At 37.1% G+C, this 14,492-nt stretch overlaps 1 protein-coding gene and 1 pseudogene across 1 annotated transcript; one reads left to right on the forward strand and one right to left on the reverse strand.

The window, feature by feature from the left end:
• The first annotated feature begins 957 nt into the window (after positions 1–957).
• On the forward strand, positions 958–7,583 carry LOC141812825 (uncharacterized). The gene is made up of 6 exons (XM_074700783.1): positions 958–979; positions 1,097–1,253; positions 1,353–1,411; positions 1,486–3,264; positions 6,563–6,665; positions 6,745–7,583. The coding sequence occupies exons 2-6, from the start codon at positions 1,163–1,165 to the stop codon at positions 7,356–7,358; spliced, it is 2,646 nt and encodes an 881-aa protein (XP_074556884.1). The 5' UTR covers positions 958–979; positions 1,097–1,162; the 3' UTR covers positions 7,359–7,583.
• A 6,620-nt stretch (positions 7,584–14,203) lies between these two features.
• Positions 14,204–14,492, reverse strand: part of LOC141813511 (fimbrin-4-like) — a 6,770-nt pseudogene continuing 6,481 nt past the window's right edge.

A 14,492-nucleotide genomic window follows, 5' to 3' on the forward strand; every position in this document is an offset into this window, starting at 1 on the left:
GGAAAAAATATTAAAAAAGCTCTTATTGAATTTTTATTATAAAAATATCTTTATTTCAATACTATTATAATAATTTTAATAAGTAAAAATAATTTTATTTTATATTATAATAATTATGATCATAATTATTATAAATATTTAGGAAAAATTCTTTTAATATATATTTTTAAAATGAATATCTTTTTTGACATCAATAAAAATAAAAGATGTCATTTTAATTTTTACTAGAAAGTTTTATTTTATCTCACCTTTTATTTTACCCTCTATTAATTTAAAAGTATAGAAATAAATTACTAGTGTGCAAAACTTGACCTAATTACTGCATACACGGCTTTTGATCTAGAGTTGAGGGTAACTTTTAAAATACTCTTTAAGATTTATTATATCCTTTAAAATGCTTTTAAAATTTAATTAATGCAAAAAATGATTACATGGTTAAAATCTTTATTATAAATTAAAATTTAAGAATTTATTTAATCAATTTTTATAATTTAATATATAATAAATATATATATATATATATATATATTAAAGATATTGTATTATTAATCTTAAAACCCATACTATTAATAAAATTACTTTTTGTTGTTGTTAATTTTAATATTTAATTAAATTTTAATTAAAATTTGATTATATCAGTCACCAAAGTCAACAACTACTATATTTACAATTTTCATGAAGCATCCATCTTCATCTTCGAATTCAATATTCTTTCTACTGCACTGGCTTCAACAGTTGCCCACGACATTACACCTCTCCTTCCTTTTTCTTCTGCATTAATGGCTTCTTCCCACTCTCTCCTACTCTTCTTGCCTCCTCTTCCGAGACCCTGATCCCTATGCCTCTCCCGCCCCTTCTCCCATTCCCATCTTGGAACCCTAATCTCGCCTAAAACAAACTCGCCTGGGATCCCAGGCCTCGCGTCAATCTCGCAGCTTCGCTCGCTCTTCCGGGTTTGTTCTCTCTCCGAATGATTGAGGTACGGTGGCGAGTGTAAAGCTCATTCCTTTATCGTTTTAAGATCTGGTTCGTGCTCCTTTACTGCTGTGCATTTTTGTCAAAAGTTGTAGTTTTTCTTCTTCTTTTTTTTTTTTAGGTTTACAAGGTTACAGTTTAGCTTTCGATCGAGCTTCAGAAGCACTTGACGTTGGGGTTATGCGAGATGGTCTCGGAGGGTGGAGGTTTCTTTCATTTGTTTGATCGGAACAGGAAATCGCGAAAGAAATTGTTCCACTATGGAGGCGCCTATTCTGGTAGGTTGCTTTTTTTTCATCCTTGTTGGTATCGGCCCATTTGTTTATCCAGACGCTGAAGATAAAATTATTGCAACTTACAATATCTCCTTCTTACAGATAAAACAATCAAGGACAATATGTGTGACGATAATAAGCCAAACACACAACTACGCAAGGTGCCTTTTAACCTCTTTTGTCTTTCCTTTGGCAAGTTGGTTGTTTTGTCTTTGATATGTTTTCCCTTTTACAGATTGACCAAAATCAGTTGGATGGACAAGCAAGCACCGAGCTTAGCAGTAAATATTATGGTAATTCAGCAACTGATCAAGAGGAAGGTAGATTTAGAACCCCAGGGGTCGTAGCCAGGCTTATGGGTTTGGACTCTATACCAGCCTCTGGCAATTCTAAACCTGCTTTTACAGCCTTACATGATTCACATTCTCTTTGGGGTGATAATATTGAGAAAAAATATGCTGGATATTATTCCAATGATAGTCAGAAAAGAGATGCTGGTTATTACTCCAATGATAATATATATCATGTGATTACAATAAATAATTTCTATCCTGGAAAAACAGAAACAAAGTTACAAAGGATGCCGAGCAGCCCGATTGAGAAATTTCAGATAGAAACGCTCCCTCCTAGAGGAGCTAAAACTGTCTCAATTACTCACCACAAATTACTGTCTCCTGTTAGAAATCCTGGTTTCATCGCCCCTAGTAGTGCATCTTATATAATTGAAGCCACAGCAAAGATTCTTGAACAAGAATTTCACACAACTACCATGGGTGGAGTTCATTCTTTCAGGTCGCCTCTGAAATCTCTGAAGGATAGTGAATCCAATGGGATGATAGAAACACATAGAAATATATCACCACAAATAGAATCATCTGCAGGTACTATGAAGACAGGTGATTCTGCATCTCTCAGAAGACAGACATTGAGAAAAAGTTCAAAGAGCTTGAAAGATAATAATGGCAGTCAATTGAATACAAGTACAGATAAGTCCCAAGCTTTAGGTGCCAAATGCAATTCAGGCTTCCTTCCAGCTAAAGCAAAGGTAAACTCACTGAGGAAGGAGGGAGCAAGCTTGAAGAGAAGCACAATATTGGGCAACAAGAATGAGAAATGCAGCTCAAACAAACCAGTTAACAGTTTGTTGGACAACCAAAATAGTAACTGGAATAACAGGGCTTCATCTGTAAATGGTTACCATGTGCCTAAGAGAAGTGATCAGAATCACAAATATCTGTCCGGTAAAAGCAAGTTAATTTTTCAGTCATCAGTTACAGAGCAACAGGGGACCAAAAATGTTACTGGATATATGTCATCTGAGAAAAGAAAGATTGGAAATGAGTTTCCAGATAATGATAAAGTGGGTTACCAGAAAGGAATAGGAACTAATTACTCCAACAAAGAGGGAATGCCATCAGGTTGCCAGAACTTCTTGCAGGAGAATATTTTGGTAGATCCAAAGTCATCTTATCAAACAAGTTCTTCTAATGAGAAGTCCCAGGTTCCCCCAGGTAAATCTGGGGTCCTGGTTCAGCATAATTATGTATTGGATGAACATTTGAAATGCAGGTATGGCAATGTGCAAAAGAATACAGATGTTGTATCTTTTACATTCAGCTCACACCTAAGAAAGTCAAAGAACACTTCACTTTCTTTAAGCAACAAGGTGGAAAATTGGGTTAAAAAGAATGAGTATTGTGATGAGAAATACCAAGATGTCATATGCTCAGACAACCGAATCTTATCCCACACGAAACAGAATGTTACAGAAGAGGATTGTTTAGGCATTCTTTTAGAAAGAAAGTTGAAAGAATTAACTACCGGAGCTCAATCACCTTATTTTACTTTACTTAAAAGAGGATGTGTCTCAGCCTGCAGATCAATTATGGATGATTCAGGTTCTGCTTTTAATGGAAGTAGTGCTGAACACAAGAGGCAAACCATATCTTTGTCCAATAAATCAGTCTCATTAGCTAGTGATTTGACAGAATGCAACATGAGCTTCAGGCTACAGGTAGATTGCTACTTGATATTATTTTATTCACTTTCTTAGCAAACTTGTTAATATATGACTTTTAAAAAATAAATCATTTGACACGATGGATGTTGTCAATCTGGCAAATACTGCTCTTTTCTTCAGTAAAAGAATGCCTGCCAGTACTTGTTCAAAGCAAGGATTTGGCATGATGAAATTAAGTCCTTGCATGTTCTCTTTCTTATGCAACAAAGGTAGCCTGCTGCTTTCAAAAATTTGAAAGATAAATCTGTCATAAAATTAACCAGTAGCTGTATTTTGTTAATGCATATTGGTTCCAGTGAAATTGGCTCACTATGAAAATTGTCTTTTCATTTCTATAGAATAATTGTTTTCAAAGAGAATTTTGAAACTTAAATCGGGTCAAAATATTTGAGGATGTTTTATTTTTTAATCTGAAGGAGGGTCAGCTATTCAATTTTAACTATGTTTCTTTTCCCATTTACTTCATTATAATCATCAACCATTGAGGTTGAGTTACTATCCTGGAGTCCTGGGTGCACTAGTTTAGTAACACTCATACTGTCTCAGATTTTTTAATGGAGTTTGCTTTTATGCATTGGCATATGCACTGCTGATTAAAATAATTATTTCTTTAATTATTCATAAAGCCTTTAGTTTAAATTGTTAGCAATCTTTGCAAATACAAGTAGACACAAGTAATTCATGAAGGGTATTTTCTGACCAAAAAATAAAGGTATAGCAAGTGCAAAATAAGGCCGAAATTTTGAAATGTGTAGTCATAACCAAAACTTGTAGTATCTTTTCAGAAAGCTCCAAAGTCAATGTAAAATTTGATAATCTTCTTAGGTAAGGAATTAACTGTATTTACCATCCTATCATAGCCATCATTTGTGATCCTTGTGGTAAAATCATACTCTGCACTCAATACAAATGAAAGTGGTTTTTTAGTGAGTTTGCAGCTGCTCTCCATTACCTCGTCAGATTTCTAAGCTCCACATCAAATCCATTCCAAGCTTATTTCTTTGTTTAGTCATTTAGTCCTTCCATTTCATTCTTTTTTGGTCCAGGGATCTCTTGCTTTCTTAATTTGTTGTTCTGCTAAAAATCTTATTGAATTAAATAAAAATTTGGTGAACAATCTTTTACATGTGTTTCCTAATTGCAATATTCAGTTTTCTTTAACCTAATAGTTAGCTTAGTCTATTGAACCGATTGAAAGAACAAAGAATATGTGACCACAAATGCATTATGCAGTTTGCACAAATTGCATTGAATTTGACTGCACAACGGAAGCAAGTATAATAAATGAGATATGGACAACCTTTATGCATGCGTATGCTGAAGCAAGGACTACTTTTAAAACATGGGCCTCTAACCTCATTTGTTAGTCCAGTGCCCTTTTCTTTCTCTCTTAGGCTATGTTTACTTCATACAACGGATGAAGAAAAGAAAGGAATCCCTAGGGAAAATAAATCCCTAGGGGAGAGAAAGGAAATCTTTCCCTGCGCAGAGTAAACAGAGGATGCCTAGGGGAGAGAAAGGCGAAGTTTCCCTGCGGATCGCATCCGGTTGACACAGTTCCGGTACTTCTTCTTCAGCCGGCGAAGTTTCTCGATGAGTTGGTTCTTGGTGAACTCGAAATGGAGTTCCTTCTTGATCTCCTCGTAGAAGGGGCCAGTGTCATACTGGTGAGAGGCGAAGGTGGTTCCCCGCCTGGAGGTGAACTCGAGGAAACCCTGTAGGATTTTGATCTCCTCTTCGTTGGTCCAAAGCCACTGGAAGAGCCGGCGGGATTCATCGAAGGTGACTACGGTGAGGTGCCTGCTGATGTCGGCCGAGGAAACGGGGATGGGAACAGAGGGCGAGGCCGTGAACAGGGGAGCACCGGAGGATGCCGGCGACGGCGGCACGTTCGGCGGGCGGAGGTTCTTCGGCGACGAGATCGGGTTCCTCGACATCGTCCGGCCGGCCTTCATCGAGCTCCTTCATCGCTCCGCCCAGGAGTACGGCTATGGGCAGCGCGGCGTGCTGCGGATCCCGCTCGATAAATTTCTCAGTTCCGTCCGTCCGTCGTGTTCCGCCCGATTTCGGGGGGACAAGTTTTGAGGAAAAAATGATCCGCTGATGGATCAATTTCCTTTCCTTCCTAAAAACTTTGACAGGTAAACGAAGGATGCATGCATGCAAGGGAAACTTTTCCGCAGTTTCTCTTTCCGCACCTCCAAGTAAACTGGGCCTTATTGTGTAATCCTCTTTAATGTATAAGGAGGTCAAAGATCACCAAAATGACAAATACTTACATTCCTGGTGCGAGACAGTAAGAGCTTTCATAATGGCTAACTAACCTCTCCAAAAGATCAGATCCAAAGAATGTGAAATCTACATAAAAGCGGCTGATATAAAAATTGGAAATCAGGGGCGTGATGAAGAATTTGCATCATTGTTTTATAGTAGAAAGGGATTTTGATGGTAACTTTGCTGGATTGCAGTATTTTGGAGCTTGTTGGTAATGACTTTATATTCTGATTTCCTGTTCATGGCAATTTGACTTGGAAATTGAATGGGGGGAAAAGATCAATTTTTGATAAGTTGTGATATACTTATGAACTCATGGAGGAAGACATTTTTGATTGAGTAAAGTACAGCAGCAATTCGGAGATTCACTTCAACCATTAACCATTTCCATACCTGGTTAACAAATATTAACTACAGCTAGATGTATGCTCAGTAAAGTGCTATGACAAATAGATAAAATAATTCTAGCACAATTGTATAATGTAACCCTATCATGTTTCTGGTGTGCAAGTAGCTATTCAGCTAATTGTAGCTCCACCTTTTCATCTTCTAATTGTTATGAAAAACTCAAAATTGTAAAGTTACCTATGATTTGTACTAAGTTGAAGCTTCTTTGTCATATCATTATTAATGCTAAGAGCCCTATTATTGAATTGGAAAATCTTTCTTTGATAAGAAAAGTGGACTGTCATTTTTATATATTCTATGCCTTTCCATTGTATCCTTCAATGATGTAGACCTGTGTTACCCCAAGCATGGATGTCAGTCTACACACCTACATAAACCTTTTTCAGTTATATTCTACCATTGCACATCAGGAATACTCTACTTGATGGGGTTAGATAGCCCTTGTCACCTTGAGATTGCGATAACACATTAACAAAAAATATCCCTAGTTTAGAACTGTGAGTTATGAACTGTACAATGCTAGTTTTTCTTATGTTTTAGCACTTCAAATATTGTTGGATAAAGTTATGTATTATTTGTTGTTAAACATTCAAATTTTAATTCACTGCAGGAAATGAATAGGGCAGGATCTCACAGAAAGGTGGATGAGAATGGCCACCAAGATCTGAGCATTTCATCCTGCCATTCAATTCTAAGCTGCAGCAATGTCCATGGTTCGATTAGATTGTTTAGCACATTATTTCACTTGATTCTTTCTTCAACAAGTAAACAATTTAATGTTTCTTTATGCAGGAAACAAGATAAATTCCACTTCATGCCCTGATTTATCTGATTCAGTTTACCAATTTACTGAAAATAGAGGTGGAAAGTTTGTGCCTGAAATCAACAAAGGTAGTCATGCTAATTCATCCAGCGAGGAACTTGAATATGTGAAAGAGATCATTATTAACACAGGCTTTATGTTCGAGGATCTGATTCCATGTCCTGTTGACCATTCTTTTGAGATACTTGATCCGATTCTTTTTGAGAAGTTGGAAGAGACTAGAACCTCAACTCCGAATGAAGCGGAGGAAAAAAGGCTCAGGATGAGGAGGAAGATATTGTTTGACTCTGTGAATGAATGCTTGGACAGGAAATGCAGTCAGTATTTCCGGGCAGGATTCTGGTCATGGTCGAAAGGAGTAGCTGTGGCCGCGAAAAATTTGGGAGATGAACTCTATAAGGAGATCTCAGGTTGGAGTAGCACTGTTGGTGACTGGTTGGTGGATGAACTAGTGAATGGAGACATGAGCAGTCACTTAGGGGCTTGGGTTCAGTATGAAATCGAAGCATTCGAAGCAGGAGTAGAGATCGAATCAGTGCTTTTCAATTCCCTGGTTGAGGAAGTTGCTGCTGGATTCTTATGAGAAACAAGTGAAAAAAAACTGGGATGAAGAGGAGCTTCACATTCGGTCTTTCACTTGCGAACGATCGAGATTATAGTTGTCCTTGATTGGCAGGCTATAAAGAAGAGCTTTATGTGATTTTGTGTGAAGCTCACTTCACGCTAGATCCGTCTAAAAATGAGGGAACAAGCTTAACCTTTGTTCCCACTTTAGATTTGCTTAATCTGTATAGTTCGTTTACTTCTTCTCCTTGTAATGTATATACATGTCCACTATTCCCAGAGAAATAGCTATGCTTTAGTTTTAAATGTGTTGGGAATTATAATAACAATCATTTTAGGATTTGCAATCGAAAGGTTCATCAATTTTATGAAAAATGAATCATTCCATTTTTAGAGCACAAATGACATTTATTAATTTTATTTTTAAAATTTAACATAAATTTATGTATTTTTTAAAAAATAACTCATTAAAATAATTATTTTAATAAAATAATTCATTAAATTAATAAATATAATTCATTAATTTTATTTTTTAAAATTTAAAATAAATTTATATATTTAAAAAATAATTCATTAAAATAGTTATTTTAATAAAATAATTTATTAAATTAATAAACATTATTTATTAATTTTATTTTTTAAAATTTAACATAAATTTATATATATTTTAATAAAATAATTCATTAAAATAATTATTCTAATAAATAATTCATTAAAATAATAAATATAATTTGTTAATTTTATTTTTTAAAATTTAAAATAAATTATCTCTTTTAAATTTATATATTTTTAAATTAAAATTTATTTAATTAATTAACTCGATTTCAATTAAATTTCATAATATATTTCAATTAACTGAGTTTTAAAATCAAAAGATAATCATGAAAAAAAATTCGTAAACCTCAAAAATTGTAGAAAACCTTGGGCTTCCAAAGTAATCACATTTTCGGGTTATAACTCATTTACTAATGTGGCGGTGATATTGTATTACTTGAGAATCGATCATAACCTAAACCAAATAAGGTTATGGTTGATAATTTTGGATAGATAACCAAGGTTATCAATGATAACCCTCAACCAAACACCCCCTTAGGGTAGTTTAGGCATGCTATTAAGAAGACTTGCCCCTTGGAGTAGTCTAGGCAACTCTTTTATTAGCCATGACCCTCCTAGTAATTACGCATACTCTTTCAAATAATTTAGGCATCCTTGGAGTAGTTGATGGCTCTCTAATTATGTTCCGGTCAAATCACCGTGGATAGTTCAAACGCTGGTTCAGAACTGTTGACATACATACTCCTCGAAGAGAATCGCCCGAAGAGATGAGAGGACCTAAAAATCACTCAGAATGAGGGTTAGAATGGCGCCGGGGTGGGCCCCGGCAAGTCATTCCAACGCTCAAGTTAGGGTCGGTACGAGGAAGAAGTATAATGACTTGGGGGAAATTAGGATTTGTGTGTGCGTACCTGTACCCATGGATATGAGTTACGTTTTTATAATAGTTGATCTACGAAATATTAGGATCCATTTAAGAAATATTCTAAGATATCCGTTCTAATTTTTAGGAAGATTCTGAAATATTTATTTAATAAATATTTTGTGATATTTTCTTTATTCTTTGGGTGAACCGGTTTTAAGATTTCTTAATCTTAAAAATGAATCGGTCTTATGACTTTATCCTTGATGAGGTGTCATTATCCTGCCGGATTATAAGCCCCCCGAACTAGTCTAGTCGAAGGAGGCGTAGTCCGACTGACTGGACTGTGTTGAGTTGTCATCGGGATACCTTGATGAGTTGTCATAAGGCAATGTCATCGAGCGCAGAGCTCGGAGGTCCAGCCTGTCGTAAGGTAAAGTTATTGAGCGCGGAGCTTGGAGGTCTATCCTGTCGTAAGGCAAAGTCATCGAGCGCGGAGCTCGGAGGTCCAGCTTGTTGTAAGGCAATGTCATCGAGCACGGAGCTCGGAGGTCCGGCCTGTCGTAAGACAAAGTCATCGAGCACGGAGTTCGGAGGTCCAACCTGTCGTAAGGCAGTGTCATCGAACGCGGAGCTCGGAGGTCCGGCCTGTCGTAAGGCAATGTTATCGAGCATAGAGTTCGGAGGTCCAGCCTGTCATAAGGCAATGTCATCGAGCGCGGAGCTCGGAGGTCTAACTTGTCGTAAGGCAATGTCATCGACCGCGGAGCTCGGAGATTCAACCTGTCGTAAGACAATGTCATTGAGCGCGGAGCTCGGAGGTCTAGCTTGTCGTAAGGCAATGTCATCGAGCTCAAAGCTCGGAGGTCCAGTCTGTGTAAGGGAAAGTCATCGAGCGCGGATCTCGGAGGTCTAACCTGTTGTAAGGCAAAGTCATCGAGCTCGGGGCTCGGAGTTCTATACCTAAGAGTTTTGAAGTACTTCAATATTAAATTTACGAAGCAATACTATAAAGATTAATAACTTGATGAATGAATTAAGATAAATAGAGTTAAAGAAAATATTCTGATGATTTGTAGAGAGTATAATAGAATGTCCAACTCCATAGCAAGGGCGAATGATGTGACAGTCTGATGGAGAAATGTTGTCTGAACCATCTTTGAGAGAAAGAAATTTTATGCTAAGAGAAAATAACAACTGAAGAGTAATTGGAAGTTTTTGAGTAATCTCCAAACTATAGTAGCTGTAATATCAATTGGTTTTCGCACCCTGTCTGCGACTATGTCCCAGTCTAGGGAGATTGAGCCTTGATAAAAGTAATTGGTGATGGTTGTCGCTGGTCCGAAACCAAGAGTCTCTAGAAGCACTTGACGGTCCGGGAGAAAGGCTTATGCTCAATGTTGAGGCTTTACTTTAATAATGATAGGAATGATATTTATTAAAGAGTATATGTCTTGAGCCGACACCATCGCTAATGATTCAAAAAATATGTTAACTGTCCTAGTAGTCTTCATTGTCTTCAAATACTTGTTTGGACTGTGAAGCTAGAATATTGCTATAAATTCAGAATCACCAGTATTATTGGATAGAACATCTTAAAAGCTCTGATCATTTCTGCAACAATCCATTAGAATTGAATTTAGAACAATTCTTCTTTTAATCTAAAGGTTATGATCATCCTTGTTAGACTGTCAATTCCATGAATAATTAGTCCAATAACAAAAGTAGAAATAACAATAGCGTTAGTTGGTCATTTGCATAAGTTGACAATTGAGAACTGATTGTGATGCAAAATTTATAAAAATAGATGAAGGCATCAATAAAAAGAATATGTAGAGGTTCCTCTTTGTGATCAATGAGAGGACTCAGCATCTGCTACTAATTCAAGATATGTTCACATCAAGTAATCTTTAATTTACCATATGAAAAAAAACTATAAAAGAAAAGTATGACAATAAGAGTAAGGAGACTTATCTCATTAGAAAAAGTTCTTTGAGACTACCAACAGAGGCTCCAAAAAATAAGTTTTACAAGAGCACAAACTAATCAACATCACAGAATCCCATGAAAAGGTCACGCCCTGTTCATTTACTCAAATAAATACAACTGATTACGATTTCCTTTCTCCTTCATGTTCTTCCTGAGAAGATAAGATCCATAGCTTGTGTTTTAGAAGTTGTAAAAGCGACATCTAAATTCACCCTTCATATAAAATGAATTACTTATTTGGAGATGCCGAGATCGAATTCCCGTATTATAAGTTTGATAAAAAAAATTAAATCAATGTAATCTGAGAGATATAAATAGAAATCCCAACTAGCATTGCATAAAGAAACAGACTGAAGGTACCAGAAGTCCAGAAGAGCCAGAATAGAATATATAACAAAATCGATGAAATCTGAGAGATATAAATAGAACTCCCAACTAGCCTTGCATAAAGAAACAAACTGAAGGCAACAGAAGTCCAGAAGAGCCAGAATAGAACATATAACAAGAGCTTTTTCCCATGTCATATTAAGGTCCTTTTAACAAAACTGAGAGATCCAATAAATTGTGAGATTGCATATAATTAAATGTCTTCCTTTTGTCATCTCCCTTCTTAGTTGTAATGCTACAAACTCCAAACATTGTCTAATAAAGAAGCTTCATGATTAAAATCTAAACTCAGATATTGGCTCGCCACTTCAGACGCCCATGATGCTAAGGATGATAAAAGTGTTTGATAAAATAAAAACTATTGAGGCAGGTTATAACTGCATTTATTAAGAAATCCTAAATTAGAGGTAGAAAATCATGTTTCAAAGGATTGTTTATAATTACTGACCATAATAAATTGCCAATTGAAAATAGTATCAAGAATTTTATTATCCGTAAAACCAGCAATGCTTCTGATGGAACTCGCAAGACCACAGATATTTTCATCCTCTAGGTATATCTGAGCCTCTTTGATAATATAAACTAGACTAGTCCCTGACTCAAGGGTTAGTAAAAATTGAAAGAATATATATGAAGTTTGTATGATTATATCAAGCTTGCACCATATGATAGATACTAACCTCCTCAGCATTTTAGATATCAAAAACATAAGTGCTTTGTAAATAGATGAATGATCAGAATAATACCTCCTTTTATATCAATAGTAAGGTCAACTTTCCATGAAAAGAATAATCAATCTACTATCAACTACTTGCCGGTGAATTCAGAGCCAATCTTCCTTGAATTGTTTTTGTTAGAGTAAGACTAATATTCTTTGCCAAGTGTTGATGCTGATTTGGTTAGCATTGTTTTGAATTTGCCAAAAACACGTTAGTGCTGAATAAATCATTTCTCTAAGCTTAAAGTTACATGGTTCAAGGAAAGACCCTCATGAAACTTAAGTCTCTTATATTCCGATTTCAAAATTTGAATCTGTATTACTTCAGAAATTGGAATTATAGTCGTGAGATTTCATTATAAACTCTAAGCATCTCAAAAAGTAGAAATTGATTTAGTTGTGTGCCAAGGTTAATTAGAATGCTAACTCCATAAGTGATTTCTGATCAATTAGAATTTAGGTCCCTGTTAGCCTAGTATTGATTGATATTTTCTTTCAAAACTACACTCCTCGTGACCTGAGCTAAAGTTCATGAATTTGACATCTGAAAATTGTTGAAACTGAAGTACAACTCCATTGACGGTAATGTGACTATTGCATATATGAAGAAATAGAACAAGAATAGAAAGAGAAGAAATCTGAAACCGAAACTATGTTAACAGAGAAAATAAAAAATAAAAATAATGAGTTGGATTTGATTCATGAGGTTTGGAGGAGTATGTATTAAGTTGGATCATTTGGTGTGCTAAACCATTGCAAAGTAAGTGTCGAAAGTTAGAATGCAGTAATAGAAGTGAGGTTGGTACCAAATTTCATACCAGGAGAATCTGATTGAGTTTGATGGCTACGACAATACTAAACCTGTGCCAATTCTCAACAAAGCCATGCCAAACCTTAATGCAACTTTTAAAGAGTCTGATTTTTTTTGTTGTGTTCCTTTCTCCAATTCTTTGTGATTCACAACCTGGAAATTTTTTAACAGCTGCTTTCTTTCTTTTAATGAACCTGCTGCAAGAGTTTTCAAATAGTGAAGTAACTATAAATTGTATAGCAGTATATTGCATGGAGAGGACAAATAAGGATTGATTCTTCCCTGAGCTAGGTAAGTCTTGCGCCTTTGCTTTTGGGCTTGGTTAAAAGTAGCTTTCTAATTGCATGAGCAGTCTCGCAAGTGTTATTGAAGTGAATCCTCGGATTGCAACCCATGGCCTTAGCAGACTTGGTAGGGTTGGAAGGACCTCTCGATTACTTCACCATGAAAGTTCTTAGTGGCCTCTGACTCTCCATGGATAAAATCCTCGAACCATCGTTGGATGTCTGATGGAGGCGAGGGAAATTTTTAGAGGCGAATTAGTTCTTGGAAACCACGTGCGCCACCCTCCCATGACAGAAGGCGTAGAAGAGCAAACGAGGCAAGGAAACTCTAGGAGGAGGCCGACCACTTGTAGATTGCCGAAAGGGAGGCGCCCCAGGTGGTAGCGAAGGCTAGGAGATAGCCAAGCTTGGCGGCGGTGATGGCAGCGCGAGGCGATAGCGGCGGCAGCTCGTCCTCCCTTGGTGCATGGTAACAACTGAGGCAAAACAGAGCGATGGTGGCTGATGCACGCCGTAGCTGCGGACGTGTTCGGCGGCGACAGCGCGAGGCGATAACAGCGATAGCTGTAAATAAAAAGTTAGGGCTTTTGATTACCTCGTTGTTGATGTAGTTGATGAGTTAGAGTTTTATTAATTTTTAATCAATTTATTTTTGGGCTTTTACATGAAAATAAATTATAAAATGAATCGATTCGTTTGTATTTGTCCTATATTGCATAATTTGAGGCTTGATATAATTTTTATGATTTAACGGTGAATTTTTGGTATTAATTGGATTTTAATTGATTTTAGGGCTAAATCGGACCCGACTCGAGCTCAACCACAGTCAAATCAAGTCAAATTTGCCAAATTGATCAAGCCAACATGGAGGACATGACCCAGATTAAGCTTGATCAAGATTCCTAAATTTTCTGGAAATCCTAAGCTGCTCTAAAGCCCTAGATCAGTCCTGATCATCAGATCAAGATCGGACGGCTGAGATTAATCAGTTAATCAGCGGTATTTAAACCCCAACCTTACCCGATGAACAGTGTCTGACCGCACTGTTCATCGTCCCCGTGGAAACGATCCCTGCGCAAGGACGTAGCAGCTCGGCCATTCCCTTCCTCCCAAATCTATCCCATTGCAATCCTTGATCCACGAGGAGTCCGAAACCGGCCGATTGGGAATATTCCGGCAGCTGAGGAGGCTCGACGGCGGGGGTTCTTCCGGCGGCGCCAACCCCGGTTTCTTCGTGCTCCGGCCATCGGCTGCAAAATCAGGCGCCGAGTTCCATTGGAGGGGTTCTCCGAGGTACGGCGAGCAATCCTAAAGCATCAGAAAGCCAATCGGAGCAAGGAAGAAGCCAGGAATCCAGTTTTTGCCATTCCACAGCCCTGCGCCAGCTCTGTTTCTGTCCGAGGAGGGTTTCTTCGGGCTGAACAGCATCTGAGCATCTAGCAAACCTCCCGAAGACCGCGTGGAAGACTCCAAATGGCTCAGTGAGGCTGGTTTGACACCCAGTTGAGGAGAAAAATCGGAGAAGGGAGAAGAGGATGAGTTTTACC

Source organism: Curcuma longa, chromosome 20 (assembly GCF_044706935.1).
Source record: "Curcuma longa cultivar G26 ecotype Majalengka, Jawa Barat chromosome 20, ITB_CL_G26_1.1, whole genome shotgun sequence".
Classification (NCBI taxonomy): Eukaryota; Viridiplantae; Streptophyta; class Magnoliopsida; order Zingiberales; family Zingiberaceae; genus Curcuma; species Curcuma longa.

Excerpts from the sequence above, each read along its gene's own strand:
- LOC141812825 (XM_074700783.1), top strand. The coding sequence starts at position 1,163 with ATGGTCTCGGAGGGTGGAGGTTTCTTTCATTTGTTTGATCGGAACAGG. Across the intron at positions 1,254-1,352 it reads CTATGGAGGCGCCTATTCTG|ATAAAACAATCAAGGACAAT; the intron begins GTAGGTTGCTTT and ends TCCTTCTTACAG. Across the intron at positions 1,412-1,485 it reads CAAACACACAACTACGCAAG|ATTGACCAAAATCAGTTGGA; the intron begins GTGCCTTTTAAC and ends TCCCTTTTACAG.